General features: G+C 37.2%; 4 protein-coding genes across 4 annotated transcripts; 2 read left to right on the top strand and 2 right to left on the bottom strand.

The window, feature by feature from the left end:
* Positions 1–788: 788 nt before the first annotated feature.
* Positions 789–3,496, bottom strand: LOC103855942 (diaminopimelate decarboxylase 2, chloroplastic). Its single transcript, XM_009132995.3, has 8 exons — positions 2,897–3,496; positions 2,450–2,624; positions 2,212–2,361; positions 1,767–1,928; positions 1,497–1,682; positions 1,293–1,415; positions 1,133–1,222; positions 789–1,036 (listed from the first exon to the last, which is right to left on the bottom strand). Exons 1-8 carry the CDS (start codon positions 3,409–3,411, stop codon positions 956–958), a joined length of 1,482 nt encoding a protein of 493 aa, XP_009131243.2. The 5' UTR covers positions 3,412–3,496; the 3' UTR covers positions 789–955.
* Positions 3,497–6,805: 3,309 nt separating this feature from the next.
* Positions 6,806–11,059, top strand: LOC103856850. Its single transcript, XM_033289100.1, has 8 exons — positions 6,806–7,882; positions 9,157–9,370; positions 9,622–9,717; positions 9,952–10,010; positions 10,135–10,216; positions 10,304–10,371; positions 10,582–10,665; positions 10,785–11,059. Exons 1-8 carry the CDS (start codon positions 7,040–7,042, stop codon positions 10,839–10,841), a joined length of 1,503 nt encoding a protein of 500 aa, XP_033144991.1. The 5' UTR covers positions 6,806–7,039; the 3' UTR covers positions 10,842–11,059.
* LOC103855944 lies at positions 10,930–12,750 on the bottom strand. The gene is made up of 7 exons (XM_009132996.2): positions 12,522–12,750; positions 12,234–12,352; positions 12,064–12,146; positions 11,876–11,997; positions 11,643–11,807; positions 11,453–11,546; positions 10,930–11,375 (listed from the first exon to the last, which is right to left on the bottom strand). The coding sequence occupies exons 1-7, from the start codon at positions 12,571–12,573 to the stop codon at positions 11,126–11,128; spliced, it is 885 nt and encodes a 294-aa protein (XP_009131244.1). The 5' UTR covers positions 12,574–12,750; the 3' UTR covers positions 10,930–11,125.
* Positions 12,751–12,987: 237 nt separating this feature from the next.
* On the top strand, positions 12,988–18,962 carry LOC103855945 (beta-fructofuranosidase, insoluble isoenzyme CWINV6). The gene is made up of 7 exons (XM_033286614.1): positions 12,988–14,442; positions 14,581–14,589; positions 14,670–15,559; positions 15,649–15,807; positions 16,295–16,533; positions 16,639–16,729; positions 16,864–18,962. Exons 1-7 carry the CDS (start codon positions 14,358–14,360, stop codon positions 17,053–17,055), a joined length of 1,665 nt encoding a protein of 554 aa, XP_033142505.1. The 5' UTR covers positions 12,988–14,357; the 3' UTR covers positions 17,056–18,962.
* Positions 18,963–19,075: the final 113 nt, after the last annotated feature.

A 19,075-nucleotide genomic window follows, 5' to 3' on the forward strand; every position in this document is an offset into this window, starting at 1 on the left:
TTTGTTTCTATAAGTTGGATTACTGTAGAATAGAGGTATGTGGTTGTTTCATGTCATGCATGTTTCTGCAGATTTGTTGCCGCATATAGACACTAGAAAAAGAAACATATAAACTAGGAATGCAGACGTTTTAACATAATCACTGAGGTATAAATCCAGTCCAGTTTTTTTTTTTTTTTCTCAATCCTATCCAAAAATGGAAAATAAGTAAAGCAAATGAAAAGTGCACAAAAAAGAGTAAAGCAGATGGAAAAGGATGTTGAAAGGCAGTTCTGAAAAGAGAGGTAGACAGACATACTAGAAAAAAAGTTGACAAGTTTTAGCAAATCAATAGAGTTTTAAAAAAAAATGTGACGTCAGTTAAGAGAACATTGCATGGCACTTGCTTATAGATAGAGATGTAGGCTTTTGAAAAATGAAAAGAACGGAGCGATCTCTCTTTTCTTCATTCTTGTGTTTGTGTTTGATGAACCCAAAAAGGCCAAAACAGATTAGGTGATGATCAGAAAAGCCGTTCTTGACTTCTTCCCTCGAGTGTTTTTTTTTTCTTTGTAGCTCAGATGCTTCTATAGTCTTATATACAGCAAATTTTGAACCATTATCATACTTGACACTGAGTTGTGTTCTTTACCTGATGACATCGTTGTTCTGTGCAAACTTGAAACGGATTTGGTATTGATTTGGCTTTTATTAAGTTTAGTTTTCAAGTTTTTTTGTCTGAACAATTGACTCACTCTGGACTAAAAAGAACCAAACCAAAAGAAACTCCCCACAAAATCACTCTCTTCTATTGAATTCTTTTATTTCTTTTATTCATCAACTTATCGAAAGGCTTCGGATACAACAAGGAATATGAAAATCCAACACAGCAGTAGCATTACAATAGTGATTCTTAAAATCAATATAGTAAAACTAAAATAGCGACAAACAAATGATAAAGAGGAAATCAGAGAGTTTATAGACCTTCAAAGAAACGCAAATGGTCTTCGAATGTCTCAGCATGCCTGATCTTAGTGATGGACCCATCATCTTCAACCTGGCAAAACACACACAAACTCATCAATCTTCATCCAATCGGAAAGCAGTTACATGTTTACAATTCACATCATGGAAATTTCTATTAGGATCTTACCCAGTATTCTGGAGGACGCATCTTCAGATTGTAAGTGGAAGCCATGCTCATACAGTATGCACCAGCATCATGAACCACCAGACCAGCTCCCTGTGACAAATACTCATTAGATTCCACATTAATTGAACTTTCAAACCGAAACAGATCCTTGTTCTCTCACCTTTGGAGGAGTGGGAAGCTCTCTGTCCTTCCCCAAGAAATCAGCAGATTCACAAACAGGACCTACTACATCGAATTTGGAAACCTCTGCTTCAGGTGCTGGAGGAGAGACCAACTCAATGTGCTTTTGTTGTTACAAGAAACAAGAACAAGAAAATGTTTAGCTATAACTCCAAGGGGGCTAAAAGCAATTTGTAGCTTTTACCTGATAAGCATCATAAAGACTAGGACGGATAAGCTCAGCCATACTTCCATCGATCACTATAAAGTTTTTAGTTCCATTCGTCTTCACACCGGTCACATGGTTGACGAAGCAGCACGTGTTTGCAATCAACGACCTCCCTGGCTCTATAATTAGATTCAGGCCACGTGACAGAACAAGCTCTCTTACCTGAAAAAAACACATCAAGAGGGAATGTAAAGATTCTTACAATTCAAGACTTTTGAGATCAGATGAAGGAGAGAGTGTTCTTACGGTGTTGATGAGATCCATTGGTGTAGGAAGAATAGCTCCGGCATGGTAATAATCTATCCCTAAGCCACCACCAATGTTCAAGTAGCTAACTTCAAAGCCTTGACGCCTGATCTCATCAATGTATTCCACCATAAGTACCGCCGCATCTCTGAATATATCCACCTGGAATCAACATAACGTTCATCAGATTACACACCAAACATAACGTTCAACACTGACTATAGTTTATATAAATTTTATAAACACTAATTATTAATTTATGTTTATATTGGGACCATATATTTACATTAAAAAAAAAATCAAAAATCATTATTTTTATTATTTTACGAATTGTGCCATATTTTACATTGGCCCAACTCGGGGACAAAATTTATTAATTTATAGTGTTTATCAATTTATATCAGAGTATTAATTTATAGAGTTTCTATTGTATAGTGAAAGCTACCTTTGTAATGGTAGAGCCTAGATGGCAATGAGCACCAACAAGCTTAAGCTCATTAGGATGCGCCTTCACCTCGTCGAGAAACCACTGAAGCTTCTCGTTCCTGATACCAAACTTCGAGTTCTTGTTCCCGGTAGCTACATATGGATGCACCTGACACATAATGTAACAGCTCATTCGTATCCAATCAATGTAGGAACTATGATGTAATAATAAAGAAAAACTAGAAACATAACCATACCTGAGGATCAACATCAGGATTGATACGCAGCAGAACATTGACCTGTTTACCGGAGATTCTTGAAGCTTCCACAATATTATCCAAGTCGAACTCACTATCCACATTCACGAAAACACCTGCTTGAGCAGCTATAACTAAATCCTCCAACAGCTTCCCATTTCCATTGAAGATACACCTATTCATTACATATACCAAGAACATAGTCAACAAGTAGTGTTCTACAAATCGGTCTAGGCATAGGCGCCATCGAAACAATAATCTTCTATAAAACGCCTAACCACGACCTAGCCATTTCTTCTTGAACATTGTCAAGAACTAATACAACACCACTAGACAAAATCAAACAAATCATATCAATCTTCTCATATTCTAACTCCATCAACCAACTTAATTCAAAGCTAAGCTAAACAGACATTACATCAATGGGATTAAGAAAAAAAACATTACTTTGTGGGATCGAAACCAGCACGAAGAGCAAGCCTTAGCTCATTCCCACTAACGAGGACAGCACCACATCCCAAACTCCTCAAATGCTCCAGAATCTTGAGGTTGTTGTTAGCCTTAATGGCGTAGCCAATGACGGAGCTCACACCTTCCAAGGCCTCTTTGTACGCCTCGACGTTCCTCGTGATCTGAGGCTTGCTGTACAAGTAAAAAGGTCTTCTCTCCACGCTCTCCATGATGTCCTCCACCTTGGTGCCCTCGCAGTAGAGGAACCCATCTGATGATTTCTTGAAACAGTGGTTGAACGCGGATTGATCGCTTGTGTCCTTCGTCACGGTTTTGACGGAGTTTGGGGATGACGCGGCGGCTTTGATGGAGAGGCGTTGAAGTGGCTTCAAGGTGGACTTGAGAGACAGAAGCGGGGCTCTGGAGAGTGAGGATTGGTTCGATTGGTATTGGTTTAGGTTTCTCCGGAGAGATGATGAAGGTTGGGAGAGGAGGTGAGTAGCTGACGCCATGGCTGGCGAGATTGTAAGCGTTTGGGATGAGACGGAACAGGTGGCGCTGAGACTAGGGTTTTGTCCGAGAATTATGTTAACACGTGCGAAGTGTGAATGGGTGGATCCTGTCGGATCCGGTTCAGACAGAACAGTAGTTTTTACTTTTATCCAAAAGGGTAGATCAAGGATGGAAAAAGCTTAAAGCCCAATGGTTATTTAAAAGAAAAAGTCACATATAAGGCCCATACTATATTATTTTTGTTTATATGTATTTTACAAAGGCTTATGTTAGTTTTCGATTATAAGCCCAATAAACAATACTTTGGAACACACATAACTTACACTTTTTCTTATATTTTTTTTAGCAAGTACTTTATTTATATAAAATATATCATTACACATAAAATAATGCAAATACAAGCAAATGCATATCTAAAATAAAAGATAATATTACAATACATAAAATAAAATTTGAAGAAGCTTTTTTCTGAGCGTTCTTCATGCAATCTTCATGTTCGGAGAACAATTTTTTTCGAAAGAAATATAAATTGAAAGGACCAATCTTCAACGATTCTAAGAACATCTCCATACAAAAAAAAAATATTAGTTCCTCGTCTCTGACATACTATTTCCACTGTGGTTTCCATGGCAATTGTCTCCAAAGTACAACGGTCAAGATAAGTTCTTTAGTTACCGCTTAGATTTGAATTCAATTTGTCATCGATCGTGGTCATGAATCTCATGATGTCCACGCCGAAGATGGAAACAACGAAGTGGAAAATAAGATAAATAACAACCAAATCATCGAGAGTAAATATGAGCGTCTTCTCCATCATAGAGAAGAACGAAACACAAATAAAAAAATAAGAAACGAAACTAGAATCAACATCTCTTCAGAAGAAACATAGGTTACGTGAAATCGCCTTGTAACCGTCGCTCTCGGTCTCCACACTTTTTTCTTATATCTTATCTATCCATCTGATGGAGAGAGATATTTGGATATATTCAAATATCTTAATTATCTAGATTATTATTTATTCTGGTGTTTATCTTAATTAGTTATAATTATCTTAAGAATTTTTAATAATTTTAAGATTATTTGGTTTTCATATAAATAGGCGTCTATGCCTAGAGTTGTATTGAGATGATTGATATTGATATTTTATAAAAGAGAGGTTTGAAACCCTTTATTTCCTTGTTACGGCTAGAACTCGAGAGTTCTCAACGAATCAAGAAGACTTTGATCCTAGGTATTCTCAGACTAAATATGATTCATTGTGTTATCGTAGCTTCCGCTACATCAGGTGGTATCAGAGCTGGTGTTTTTGGTTTCTTAATCAAAACTCGATCTGGAATCATGGAAAATTTGTTTGTGGATAGAGAAGTAATTGTTTACAAAGAGATTGTTGGAGATCCGATCTTCGACGTTTATGATGATGAAGGTTGGATTCAATACAGCGACAACAAACTCGACCGCTGTGAGGTCAACAGTTTAGGAGATGATGTTACTCTCGAGGAAATTGGGTTTCTTCTTGTGTACGGCAGCATCCTGGAGCTGAGCAATTCACGTTCTAATGATCTTGGTGCCAATTGGGCTTTGCTAAATATTGGCCCAATAAAAGCTTTCACATGTAATCGCAATGAGGAGCACATGAGTTTACAATCTTTCACTCTCATGTTGGTTACGTGGTTTAAGGGAGGACAAACTTATATTTTCTTATTTGGAAAATATTATCAATGGAAAAAGAAGAAAAAAAAAATGAAGCCAACCACCGTTACGATTCGAGGACGAATCTTTCCAACCCGGAAAGAATGATGGAGAGAGATATTTGGATATATTCAAATATCTTAATTATCTAAATTATTATTTATTCTGGTGTTTATCTTAATTAGTTATAATTATTTTAAGAATTTTTAATAATTTTAAGATTATTTGGTTTTCATATAAATAGGCGTCTATGCCTAGAGTTGTATTGAGATGATTGATATTGATATTTTATAAAAGAGAGGTTTGAAACCCTTTATTTCCTTGTTACGGCTAGAACTCGAGAGTTCTCAACGAATCAAGAAGACTTTGATCCTAGGTATTCTCTTTTTTTTTGAATTATACAGAGGTATCCTGGCCCCACATAAGTGATCCAGACTAGTCACGTGTTGCCACGTGTCGGTCCTCTGTCCCTGGCGATGCCGAAATGTTAATTCCCCAGTGGCCGGGATTCGAACCCAGGTGGCGGTACTCACAGCTGTAAGCCCTTTACCACTAGAGCTAGAAGCCCCGGTTAGATCCTAGGTATTCTCAGACTAAATATGATTCATTGTGTTATCGTACCTTCCGCTACATCACCATCCATGTGATTACCGACTGCAATCTATCTACCCATATGATTACCGACTATGTGATTGCCTGCATATCTGTATGTCGATGACACATATGAAGCCTTTGTGATTTTTTATTACTTTTTTTTTGTAAAATGCTATAGCAAAAGAAACATTAAGATTTGGTATTGGATGCATATGTAATCAGGTAGACACTCGACACTATAGACATTTTTTTCAGGTAGACACTCGACGGGTGATAGTTAGCGAAGAGTGGGGATATAGGGGAACTACTAACCATAGTCAAAGCTAATGGAGTTGCTTAATAATCTTGGGAATTGAAGGCACGAAAATAAAGGATTAACAAAATTGAAATCAGAGCAGTTATTGACTTTGGGGTTTACTCTCTGAACAGAAGAGATTAGTCTAATTATATCACGACTTTCGGATCCCTAATCTATTAGTATTACTCTATTATCTACACTCGCTTAATTTTCTTTTCTTTCTTCTTGTAAACCTACACTGACTTAAATTCAAACTTAAATTCAAACTTATTCAACTGCGTGCACTCTTTTTTATAAGAAAAACAAGAGTGAACGAACTGCTACTGCTATTTGTCGGTGGATGATTATTTCCCTTATTTTCATACATTGTTTTTTTTTTATTAATTGATTATGTTACTCTTCTCTGTTCATCATTTATTTTAGTTGATACATTATTTTCCAAACATTTCATACTACTATTATCTACACTTTACTATTTAAAACTTGAAAAATTAAGCTGTGAATTTACATGGGAACATTTTGTAAAGTAATTCATTAATTCATTGCCAAATACTAGTATTTCATTAAAAGCATCTTCAACCTCATTCTATTTTTCACTATAAAATAGAGTTTAGAGTAAAGAATGCTCCAATGGTACTCTATTTCTCATTTTATAATAGAGTAGAAAATAGATTTACTCCAAATATAAAGTAATTTTTTTTTGTTCATCAGTCTATTTTTTACTCTAAAATAGAATACCATTGGAGCAAACTCATACTTTATTATAAAGTTACTCTATTTTAGAGTAAAAAATAAAGTGAGTCATTGGAGATGGTCTAACACCCAATGAAGATTCCATAGACTTGTGATGGAAGTCATGAAAGAAACTTCACAACAATGTAAGAAGAAAATCAAAAACAATAAAAAAGAATTCTACAATTAAATATATAAAAAAAAACTCAGTGTTATCTCTCTCTCTCTCTCTCTCTCTATCCTTCCCCACACTCTCCATCTTTTATGTACTCCTCAGATCTGACCAGAGGAGAAAGAACCAGAGGAGAAAGAACATGACTGATCGAGTCTTCCCAGCTTCAAAGCCACCAACCGCCACTAACGGAGCTCCACCCGGTGGCGCCTTACCACCTCCTCCGTCTGATAACGGCAACGGAACAGCTAACCAGAAACCTCAAGTCTACATTCCGGCTAACCGTCCGGTCTACCGTCCGCAGCCTTACAGCCGCCACCACCACCACCAATCACGACCGAGCTGCCGGAGAGTCTGCTGCTGCTGCTGTTTCTGGTCCATCCTCATCCTCCTCATCCTCGCTCTCCTAACCTCCATCGCCGCCACCGCCGTGTACGTCATCTACCACCCTCGCCCGCCGCTGTTCTCCGTCCCGTCGCTTCGTGTCGGCCGCGTCAACCTCACCACCTCCTCGGACGCTTCCGTCTCGCACCTCTCTTCCTTCTTCAACTTCACGCTGATCTCCGTGAACCCCAACCAGCACCTCACCTTCTCCTACGATCACTTCGCCGTCGCCGTTAAAACCGTTAAATCTAACGAGATGTTAGCTAACGGAACGGTTTCCGGTTTTTTCAGCGGTAACGGGAACAAGACATCTTTTCGGAGCGTGATCGCGACGTCTACTTCGGCGCGTGAGCTGGATCCGGATGAAGCGAGGCGTTTGAAGTCGGATCTGACGCGAGGGGCGCGCGTGGGGTTGGAGATCGAGATGCGGACGAAGGTGAAGATGCAGATGGGGAAGCTGAAGAGTGAAGGAGTAGAGATCAAAGTGACGTGTGGAGGGTTCGAAGGGACAGTGCCTAAAGGTAAAGTTCCGACCGTAGCGACTTCGAAACAGACCAAGTGTAAGTCTGATCTGAGTGTTAAGGTCTGGAAATGGAGTTTGTAATGGAATTTTATTATTTTTGGTTGTTTCTAAATTTGTGAAACTTTTGGAATGATCCAAAAGAAGATTTTTATTTCTCAGTTGTTCGTTAAAAGTTTGCAGAGGAGAGTCAGAGAGATGAGATAAGGTAGTGTTGTTTTGTAGAGAAGGCCCAGAGAATTTACTCACGGCTTCTAAAAGTTTCTTGGAATTTTCTTCTGGGAGTTTTATTATAATGGGTTACACAAACATAAATGTAATATAAGGAATTGAATTGTATACTAATGGCAGTAACTGTTGCATTAGTTGAGAGGAACTAACAGTGAGCATTGAAGTAAATATCATCATAGTATACAAAACATTAACAGAACCTTAAATTTGCAAAAAGAAAGAGACAATATTGAAGAAACACAATGGAAAAGATGTGTTGAATAAAAAAAAGTGTTAAATGTTAGATGTTGAACTATGTGATCTCAGATAACATCACTCATTTAAGAGAACGTGCATCTTCTGTCTCTCTTTACTTTTGGTTCCCTGATGCAATACACAAGGATCAGCAGTAAGATCTTATTGCAGAGCTTATTAATCCAAAGTGGGGATATAGATTCAATGCATACACTATTTTATCTAGCAGCTGCATGTTCTATAATCAATCTAGGCTTCATTCAGGTACTATGTAGATTAATTAAGTTAAACATCAGATTTTCTATACTGCCATCAGAATTTGCGGCCTGAAAGATAAGTTTACCAACCATACATGTTTGTAAATGTTAACCAAGTAGTGTAGCCTAATGGTAAAGACTTAACTTGGGTACAACGTAAATATGTATTGCGTGGATTCGATTTCTTCTGAAAACGAAAGTTAATGTGATTTAGTCGGTGTGGACTTGAGCTCCGTCTTAAGTATGCTTAGTCACACGAAATGATTATTTTATTATTAGTTGGAAGACATTTCAAACGTTCGGTAATACGGTAACCAATCCAGTATATAGCACCGATTGGATAAAAAATTGTGTGAAAATGCTAAAAATGGTTCATTGAGGTAACTTTTGAACGACTCACTTTACCATGAAAAACCAATAAATTAAGAAATTGATAGAGAAGTTAAATGTTAAAACTGAAGAAAAAACGAGGCCCAAATCGAACAAAGATGTCTCAATACGATTTATCTAATTACAAATTAAATTTAAAAGCCCAACAACAACACATGTCCTAACCTTTTTACACTTTTCTCTCTCTTCCGGTTTCCGACATCAGTTGCCTCGTGGGGGCAGCATAGAAATCAGATTCTCTAACTTCTACTTCGCTACCTAATAAGAATCTCGTTTTGCACTTCTAGAAAGGGAATATCATCACAATCTATGGCGGAGAAGCTCGAGCCGGCGAAGGTTTTGTACTGCGGAGTTTGCTCTCTCCCCGCTGAGTACTGCGAGTTCGGTCCCGATTTCGCGAGATGTAAGCCTTGGCTCATTGATAACGCTCCTGACCTCTATCCTGATCTCCTCAAAGGTAACGTTCCAAACCCTAATTTTTAAATGTTCCGACCACTTGATTTTAGATTGTGTAATGATATATATGTTGGTCTGTTCAGTTTAGTCAATCTTCTGGTAGCATTCGATAATCATGTCTTATTAAGATATCACTTTTGTAAGAATAATCTTGTTTTTGTACCTTCGATTTGTGTTACTACATGTACATGGTTATGACAATAACTTTAATCAGATTTTTGATATGGATTATTATTTAATTGTATGTTACAGAAGCTAATGAGAAGGGAGGAGTAGATAATGTTTCTGATAAGCTCCAGTCCGTGGGAATCTCTGCCGCTGATGGTGCACCCTCTTCTTCTCAGACTGGTATGTGTCCCATGGATGCGTGTGTCTAATGCGTTACACATATTTTTTACTGAGCATTATTAGTATGTTGAATCGCAAATATGTAATTGCTTAATGGCTGGAAGCCATCTGTAATGTTTTTCTTCTGCTGATGAATCTGTTAAAACATGAATGATACAATGTTTTTTAGCTTTACTGATTACTGTTGATGCATGTAGAAAGGATTCATCATATTTTATTATTTTTTTAATTTAGGAGGGACATCCAAGAAGGAGGAAGTGAAACGTCTTCCTGGGGGAAAAGTTAAAAAGAAAGTAAGTAACAATGTGTAACCTTCCTCCTGCATTACCACACTTTTGAATGGGCTTATTAGTGTTCTACTCAGCGAACCTATTTATCCGGTTGTCTAATTACCTAATGCTTGAGGATTCTGTATAGGAGAGGCAAGAAGTTATTATTGAAAAGGTTGTCCGCAACAAGCGCAAGTGTATCACCATTGTGAAAGGACTAGAACTCTTTGGTGAGTTCTTTGGATGAATCATCTTAGTATTCTTTATTGGCTGAAACAAACCTCATTCTATTGACCCTTTTAAAATTGTTTCATCAGGGATAAAACTCAGTGACGCGTCTAAAAAGCTTGGGAAGAAGTTTGCTACTGGAGCATCAGTTGTGAAGGTATGTAGAATATGGATTGCATATCAAATATGAACAATAGGTTATGTGCTTAGATATAGCAGTAGTCTTGTGATCAATGGGAACAAGTATGATCTGGGTTGTTGAGCAGCTTATGGTTTTGTAGAGTTTAGGCACTCACCGCATCGACCACTCTGTTTGTTTCCTTTTCTTCCTCTTATGCTTAGTTTTTTCTCTGTGTCTGCGTTTCAGGGACCAACTGAGAAGGAGCAAATTGATGTTCAAGGGGATATAATCTATGACATAGTTGAATTCATTACAGACACTTGGCCCGACGTAACATACTCGATCCTTTTTTTCTCTTTCTCTGCGTCCATTCGTATGAATAGCTTCTTTAAATATGTTTCAGAATGCTTCCTAATAACACTATTGACTGTTGCATTGCCTGTTTACAGGTACCTGAAAGATCCATTTTCTTCATTGAAGATGGGAAGAAGGTTCAGGCTGGTTGATGATTTACCCTTTGTCCTTGGAGTTTTTTGGCATGGAAGTTTCATGTAGACGAACTAGTTTCCGAGTCCTCCCATGTGTTTTTCTTATTACCAAACGTCTCTGTTTCTCTTTGTGGATCTAAGCATTTCAAAACGATATTTTTTTAATCTTTCTAATTAATATAAACACATATTACAAGACTGCATAGTAACTAACATGAAGATTTTATGAATCATAAGAACATTATGATAATCTTAATGTGCTTCAGACATAACTCGACTTAGCAGCCTGAACAAATCTATTTTTATATTCGTGAAGTAATCGGAACAACTGCTCTCGTGAGGTCTCTGGTACTTGTACTGACATCACCTGAATCATCTTCATCTTTATTGAAGAATGATAAAACAGTAGAAGCAAGCTGATGCTGGTGAGAAGTGAACTCATGATCAGCTCCTTCAATAACACAAAGTTTATGATTCTTTATATATTTGGCGAATTCGGATGCTTCTGTTACAGACACGATCCTATCGTCGGAACCATGAACTGTCAACACCCTGGAGTTTTTATGAGAGAATCATTAGTTCAGCCATCATACTGAAAACCAAAAGAGACTAATCCTATAGAGTTTTACCTGCAGTTTTCATGAATTGAGAGACAAGCTTCATGAGTATTGGTTGTTAGACGGTCCTTTAGACTCTCTTCTGTTACTCTATATTCAAACTTTCCTGCAACACAAAAGGGCAAGGAGTTGTCTCTAAGCTCCATGTGTCTTTGGCTATAACAACCACAAAAAAAAAACTAAAAAACTGAAAAGACTATACCCTTTCTGTTCCTAACATCGATGAACCCATCCTCTTTGATTTTCTTCATGTAGTCCTTACCAAGCCGCCCTTCTATCCCTCTCTCTAGAAAAAACCGTCCTGAGATGTTCACAACAATCTCCACATCCTTGTACTTTGCTGCATACAAAAGCACCACATTCCCACCTGACAACAACAACAACAATGATCACCCTTCTCTTGAAATCTACAAACGAGAAATCCACCTTCCTTACCTTTACTATGTCCGATTATTGCAGAGATTACACGGTTCTCCCCACGCAAGTGTTGAAGAACAGAGCGGAGATCTTCAGCTTCGCGGCGATAGTTACCATACTGAAACGATCCTTGGCTTTCCCTGAAGAAGCTCATACACTTACATTGTTGAAAGAAAAAAAAAAGAAGGTACACTTCATTCACCCACCCGTTGCCAGTAAAATCAAACCGGAAAGTAGTGATCTTTGCTCTTTCAAAGACATTGGCTATTGTCCTCATGGGGATCCGATCCTAGAAGAAGATTATTAAACAAACAAACCAAATTACAAATTGATGAAGAACAAGACTGATGAGAATGCTACAAATAAAGAAGCAAACCTTTGATGATTGAAAGCCATGGCAGATGACAACAGTCTCGGTTGAGCCTGTATCTTGCAAAACTCCCACGAGTTTCTCACCGTGACTGTTCTCTATCACAACTCTTCGGTGTTGATTCTCTTCAGACAAAAACAAAACACTGTCTCAAGCAGCTACAAGACAAGGCTAGTTTTGGAGATTTCTATGATCAATACAATCGAATTGCTAGTTCTAGGTCTAAGCGTATGGATTAGAAAAACGATGGTACAACTTATGGGGTCATGGATCGAGAAAAGAGATGAAGCTTACCGGAGCTGTCGATTCGTTCATGGTTAGATTGATTCCGGCGAGTCTCCGACATCGTTCCGCGGAGGAGGAACCTGAAAGCTTATATGGGTCACGTGGTGTGGACGTTGTTTGTACAATCAGAAGACACCGCCGGCGACTGCAATTAACGTTTTGCTGATTAGTCTGAAAAATTACGCCGTGTTCGGACAAAGATATGTCTTTTTGTATTTACAATAAATAAATAAAATATTTACAAAAAGTACCATTATTTCCATTTATTTTAAAAAAAATCGCAAATCTGAATTTTCATTATTAAATATTCTGAAATTTCATTTATGTTGTTTGTGAGCTCTTTTTTTTTTTGTCAACGAATTGTGAGCTCTTAATATGGTAATCATACCATTGTTTGGTAGTTAACCATTAGTTGTTCCATTTATTTGAAGTGTAATTAGCAACAGATAAAACCAGTTTATTTCTCCAAAACATATAGTATTACTAAGAAAATGAGTGCATGAACAATAATGCTGTCTCTTAGTTTTGATTACAGATTTTAAGGACTTAACTCTTTTAAGTGGTTGGATAATGAAAGGATAACTCTTTTAATATGTAAACAAAGACCATAAACCAAGGCCTTTGAGTGGCAGTTGAGCCTCATGCGCTACTGTTTGTTTTCTCTCTAATTTCCAAAACGCGTTCGTAAGGGGCGGAGGTTACGCGAATCTCCGGCGTCTCCGTCGGTGCTCACCGTGACTTCTCCCCCACCGGAATTTGCTCTACGAGACGGATTAAGCAAGATCTGGTCTACTAGGAGGTGCTCCTCTCTCTCTCGGCGACTCGGATGGGCTCTCTGTAGCGGAAGCCCCTAAGAACTCCGCCGCTCTGGTGACTCGTCGGTGAAAGGTTGGTGTACGCTGTTTGAGGACGACGACGACCCAACCGGAACCGCGTGTCAGTCATCGGGGCTGGGGTTAGGCTCCGAGGGGAGGGTTTGTGTCTGCGGTGTCGGTGGATCTCACAAATGGGATGGCGGTTCCCTTTTGTCCTGAATCTCGCCGGCTCGCTTTTCTTCCTTTCCTCGTCGACAAGAGCAGAGGAGCACGGAACTCCTCGGACCTGTGAGGCGGCGAAGCGGTTACAGAAAGTGGCAATTAGGGTTTTTGGAGCCGTTCTTCATCTGAAGGCGGCGTTTGTGGCCGCGGGACGCTTCGTGGGTGGCTCTGTTGATAGTGACTGGCGGTGGATCTGGCGGGCCTCGACACCCCCGTCATGAGAAGTCGTCGGAATCTGGATTTGGTGGCTGCGGTGTCAACGGAGGAGGGAGCATGCTCTCTCAGTCTTCTTTTCCTCAACCTAAATTCCTCTTTGTTGTGTAATCTGTGTATTTTGCTTAGCCAAGTCACTTGTAATCTAGGGTTCATGTTTCTCCGGTGAATCGGAAAATGCTGTAGTCCGATGCCCTTCAGGGATGAAAATTATAATATTTATTTATTAAAAAAAAAAAAAAAAAAAAAGACCATAAACCAAGTTGATTAACAGTATAATACGCTAACCCTGCTTGCAGAAGTTTCCTCGATCATAGAAATGAACAATTAATGAATAATCCAAATACTCTTCACTGCAAAGACTTTACTAACAAAAGACTCAAAAACCAAATTTATCACAATTAACAACTATATTCAGAGTTTCTTCCACGATACTTTGTTGTCAATGTCAACGCTAATGGCATTATAATGACAACCAAGTTTCATGACGACTCTCTAATCATTTTTCTTGGCAAGATCCCAAGAACACTTATAAACAGCCACACACATCATTTTCCATTCAATTATATTCGTAACGAAGTAAGATCATCAATCAATGGCTGAAGATGGAAACGTCCAGAATCTTCCTGTGCTTTTCCGGACCTCCTTCCATTTCCAACCTCAGAGAAATTGGCTCAACGGTTATAGTTCTTTCATTTTTCCTCCTTCAATAGGATGTGTATTACATTTTTCTTTGTGATGTGGGATTAAGGTAACTAATTGTAGTCTTAATCTTTTTATGTCTCTTCTAATCATTGGATGCATCTTGGAATCTAAAGATCCAAACGGTAATTAAACCTAAACAAACTTGTAACTTGTGATACAAGGCACCTTCAAACTTTTATTTATGTTAAAAATGTTGTTTCAGCGCCAATGTATTACAAAGGATTCTACCATTTATTCTACCAGCACAACCCTTTAGCTCCAGAGTTCAGTAGAAGAATCATATGGGGCCACTCTGTTTCACAAGACATGGTCAACTGGATCCAACTCCCGCCAGCACTTTCTCCCTCTGAGTCCTACGACATCAACAGCTGCTGGTCAGGATCCGCCACGATCCTCCCTGATGGCAAACCTGTGATCTTGTACACCGGAATCGACAACCAAGAGAGACGGGAAGACAGACGGCAAGTCACAGTTCTTGCCGTACCTAAAGATGATTCCGACCCTTTGCTTCGTGAGTGGGTAAAGCCAACGCAAAACCCTGTCATGGTTCCACCAGAGGACATCCTTCATTACTGTTTCCGTGACCCTACCACTGCATGGCAAGGTCAAGATGGTAAATGGAGAGTTCTCATAGGAGCTAAGGAGAGAGATACTCTAAGAGGAGTAGCTCTTTTGTACCATAGTACTGATGATTGTGAGCAATGGACTAGGTATCAAGAACCTTTACTTGTAGCACAAGCCAACGAAATGTTGGAGTGCGTTGACTTTTTCCCGGTTAAGCTCATGGGTAAAGAAGGTGTAGATACTTCGGTGAACAATGCTAGTGTGAGGCATGTGTTGAAAGTTAGTTTTGAGGAAGAACTTGGAGGCAAAGATTGTTATGTTATTGGCTCATATTGTTCCGAGACTGATAGATTTGTCCCGGACTCAGAGCTCACTTACACACGTGCTGATCTGAGATATGATGATGGATGGTTTTACGCCTCCAAGTCGTTCTTTGATAGTGCTAAGAATAGGAGGATCAACTGGGGATGGGTTGTGGAGACTGATAGCAGAGAAGATGATATTGAGAAAGGATGGGCTGGCCTTCTGGTAATTATATAAATAAATAATTTTATAGGTTTAATAGTGGTTAATAGAGATATTTTATTGTCAATAAATTTTTGATGAATTGGTTTTAGGGTCTTCCTAGGCAAATGTGGCTGGACACAAGTGGAAAGAGGCTGATGCAATGGCCAATCCAAGAGATCAATAATCTCCGAACTAGACAAGTTAGCTTCCATAACAGGGAACTCGAAGGCCGCTCGATGTTTGAAATCACAGGCATTACTGCAGCACAAGTAAGTTTTTGCTAATGCTTATCTCATGATATGTTGATTTGTGTATTTAGGTTGATTTAGAACTTCATGTAAAATTAGTTTATTTTGTGTGTGTAAATTTCACTCATGGTCCTAAATAATTTATGTGACACATTAAGTAGTTTATTAGAATTTTACTCGAAATAACAAGGCTCCTTACCACGTTCGAGCATATATATTTCTAATCTAAAAATAATTTCTGATTAAAAAATCCAATTTGTGAGTTAAAATATTTGTTAATTCTATTTAAAATTAAATACTTTATCACACTGGAGTTAGGTAGTTCTTAAAAATCTGTAAATGAATAAATTTTGTTAAATATTTTGAATCAGTGATCCAATAACACAAAAAAAAACTGTATTGTGGATTAGCAAAAACCATTCAGTCGATAATAGATACTGGTTTCTAGATCAATCGGCTAGTATTTCACTTTGTTTTACACCTTATATTTCTCTTGTTGTTATTAAAGGCAGACGTTGAAGTGACTTTTGACCTGCCTGTTCTGGAAGATAACTCCCGGATACGGGACGCAACGCACGTTGCTGATGCGGTTTTGTTCAATAGTGGCAACTCGCTTGGATGTGTTTACGGGCCTTTTGGGTTGCTAGCATTAGCTTCCAATGATTTATCCGAACAAACTGCGATCTTCTTCAAGATTATTCGTCGCGGAAATGGATATTCGGTTATAATGGGCAGCGATGAGAATAGGTAACATTTCGACTTTAGCCTCTATATATTTAAAACAAGAAACCAAATGTTTCTTTCTCGATCTTGTGTAAACCTAATGTTTATTTTAAACAAATGGTAATGTAGATCTTCGTTGAGAGAAAACGTACAAAAAATTCCGCATGGAACATTCCTAGACATTGATCCAAGACATGAGAAGATCTCATTAAGATGTTTGGTAAGATATATTTGGCCTTCTCTTCTTCATTGCTTTTTGTTTTTGTTTTTTTTGGTAAAATCAATGCTATTTGTTTTTTTTTTTGCCCTCTAAGACTTTTCTCTATCTAAAACAATTTATACTTTGTTATATAGATCGATCACTCGATTATAGAGAGCTATGGAGCAGGAGGAAGAAATGTGATAACTTCTAGGGTTTATCCCAAATTGGCAATTGGTGAAGCAGCTAAGCTTTACGCGTTTAATAATGGAACGAAGGGTGTGACCATGTCGTCTCTGGATGCTTGGAGCATGAGAAATGCCCAAATCAATACAAATGCAATTTAATTTATCACTAATAGTGATGATAACTAATACTAATAATAATATTTAGACTGCCCTAAAGATGATTAGTGTCTTTTCGTGAACTGTTTTCAAGATTTATAATCCGTATTTTGTATTTCAAGCTATTTGTGTGTTTGTCATTATTTCTTTGCATTATAAGTCTTCTCATGTGTTTTTAGAATGATATTATTGAAATTTCATGAAATTTATCTTGCCGAGTTACATATTAAAATCACGCTCGTCAATAAATTTCTCTTTCTACCAATCATTTTTTGTAAGCAAAATGAAGTAAAATAGTTTAGAAATAGTGACCAACGACCAAACAAATTAAAAGTACATTATCCCATTAGGAGCTGTAAATGTTTCCACAAATTAAATTAATAAGAAAATGAAGGCAGGTAAAGAAAATTAATAATTTATGAGCTACTTGGTCCAAGTAATATATTTAACAAAGACCAAAACTACAAACCTTAAAATTTGTGATAAAAATTCAATTAACAAATACTTAAAAAATTTCTTCTTCTTTGCTTCAACCTTTGGAAAGATCAAAGAGGTACTAAACACTAATGACACTATAATTACAACGAAAGATTCTCACAACTCTATGCCGTTTCTTGACAAGATCAAACCAAAGTATATACACAGTATAAAAGAATCGAGCAACATGGAAGCTGCTTCTTGTGATGAGCATGGAAACTTCCAGCCTTAACGAACTTCCTTCCATTTTCAAGCTCATAATAATTGGCTCAACGGTTATTATTCATTATGTTTTAATTCTTTTCTGATTCTAAAATATATACTTCTACTAGTATGTGGTCCCGTACTACTTACGGGTAAATAATTATTTTCTTTAAATATGTAGTTTTTGTTAAAATATATAAACACCAAATAAATTGTTTTCCAGTATTCTTGAGTGATAAAATATATAGAAGAGTGTTAATTTTAATTTGCACAACCATATATTGTAGATCAAATATCTAGAAAATTATAATAATATTGATCAAACTAATACCATATATTGTAGATTAAATATCTAGAAAATTATAATAATATTGATCAAACTAATAAAATTATCGTAATATGGGGTCAATAACCTTGAGTCAATAATACTCTATAATATGGGGTCAATAATATTCGACAATCACCTATATATTGATCAAACTACTTGATGTTATCTACTCAACGATAATAATTTCAAAATTTTATTATATAGTATTACGATAAGATTAATATAAAGAATATTAAGCTTTGGTGTTGTCGATGATTTACCCCTTTAGCCACCTTTGATGGTATCTCAAGTTTGAGCATCGCTTCATCAAGTCTTCAAATGGTGAGTGGAGTAGCAGGTCTTTCTCATCTTTTTTTACATTTTTTTCTCTCCATCTATAGCAAATATGTATTGAATTTTTTAAAACTTAATTGACAAAAAACATTCAGAAAATTGATATCTATAAATTAATAAGCCAGAGATTATGCATTTGTGCTTATGGTTGCACATGGATAGTAAATATTAACGTAAGCGTTATATTATTGTTGCAGGACAACGAAACACTTACTTCTTCTTTTTGATAAGGTGATGTAGCTCCTTAGTTTGACAATTCAACCACAGATGAAAAGTAAAGAGAAAAAAAAATTGGAGGCAAGATGGTATAAAATTTTGTTTGTCGTAGAGAAGAAAGTAGAGATGATTTGCAGGTTATATAGAAGATGAAAAAACAGTTTCTAAAAATTTGAGTTAACGTGGATTAACACTTTTCAGAAAAATCAGGAATATAGGGAGTTGTTGATTTAGTTGCATAAAAGTAGGAGATGTAAAGATAAATTCAATTGTTTTTTTATTGTGTTTTTAATGTTTTCCACGTGTCAATTTCTAATTTGTCAAGCGACTTGCGCTTTAGTATATAAAGGATTACCTAAACAAGATAATTAATCTTTGTCTTTATATATTGTAACATTTGCTCATTGGTTTATAAACCCTACGTTGCATCTTGGAATATGAAGATCCGAACGGTAAAAACTCCAC

Source organism: Brassica rapa, chromosome A03, assembly GCF_000309985.2.
Source record: "Brassica rapa cultivar Chiifu-401-42 chromosome A03, CAAS_Brap_v3.01, whole genome shotgun sequence".
Taxonomy (NCBI): Eukaryota; Viridiplantae; Streptophyta; class Magnoliopsida; order Brassicales; family Brassicaceae; genus Brassica; species Brassica rapa.

Excerpts from the sequence above, each read along its gene's own strand:
- LOC103855942 (XM_009132995.3), bottom strand. The coding sequence starts at position 3,411 with ATGGCGTCAGCTACTCACCTCCTCTCCCAACCTTCATCATCTCTCCGG. Across the intron at positions 1,683-1,766 it reads CAATGGATCTCATCAACACC|GTAAGAGAGCTTGTTCTGTC; the intron begins GTAAGAACACTC and ends TGTTTTTTTCAG. Across the intron at positions 1,416-1,496 it reads GTCTTTATGATGCTTATCAG|CACATTGAGTTGGTCTCTCC; the intron begins GTAAAAGCTACA and ends TAACAACAAAAG.
- LOC103855944 (XM_009132996.2), bottom strand. The coding sequence starts at position 12,573 with ATGTCGGAGACTCGCCGGAATCAATCTAACCATGAACGAATCGACAGC. Across the intron at positions 11,998-12,063 it reads TTTGATTTTACTGGCAACGG|GGAAAGCCAAGGATCGTTTC; the intron begins GTGGGTGAATGA and ends GAGCTTCTTCAG. Across the intron at positions 11,547-11,642 it reads CGATGTTAGGAACAGAAAGG|GAAAGTTTGAATATAGAGTA; the intron begins GTATAGTCTTTT and ends TTTGTGTTGCAG.
- LOC103855945 (XM_033286614.1), top strand. The coding sequence starts at position 14,358 with ATGGCTGAAGATGGAAACGTCCAGAATCTTCCTGTGCTTTTCCGGACC. Across the intron at positions 15,560-15,648 it reads AAGGATGGGCTGGCCTTCTG|GGTCTTCCTAGGCAAATGTG; the intron begins GTAATTATATAA and ends AATTGGTTTTAG. Across the intron at positions 16,534-16,638 it reads ATGGGCAGCGATGAGAATAG|ATCTTCGTTGAGAGAAAACG; the intron begins GTAACATTTCGA and ends ATGGTAATGTAG.
- LOC103856850 (XM_033289100.1), top strand. The coding sequence starts at position 7,040 with ATGACTGATCGAGTCTTCCCAGCTTCAAAGCCACCAACCGCCACTAAC. Across the intron at positions 9,718-9,951 it reads ACCCTCTTCTTCTCAGACTG|GAGGGACATCCAAGAAGGAG; the intron begins GTATGTGTCCCA and ends TTTTTAATTTAG. Across the intron at positions 10,217-10,303 it reads GAAAGGACTAGAACTCTTTG|GGATAAAACTCAGTGACGCG; the intron begins GTGAGTTCTTTG and ends TTGTTTCATCAG.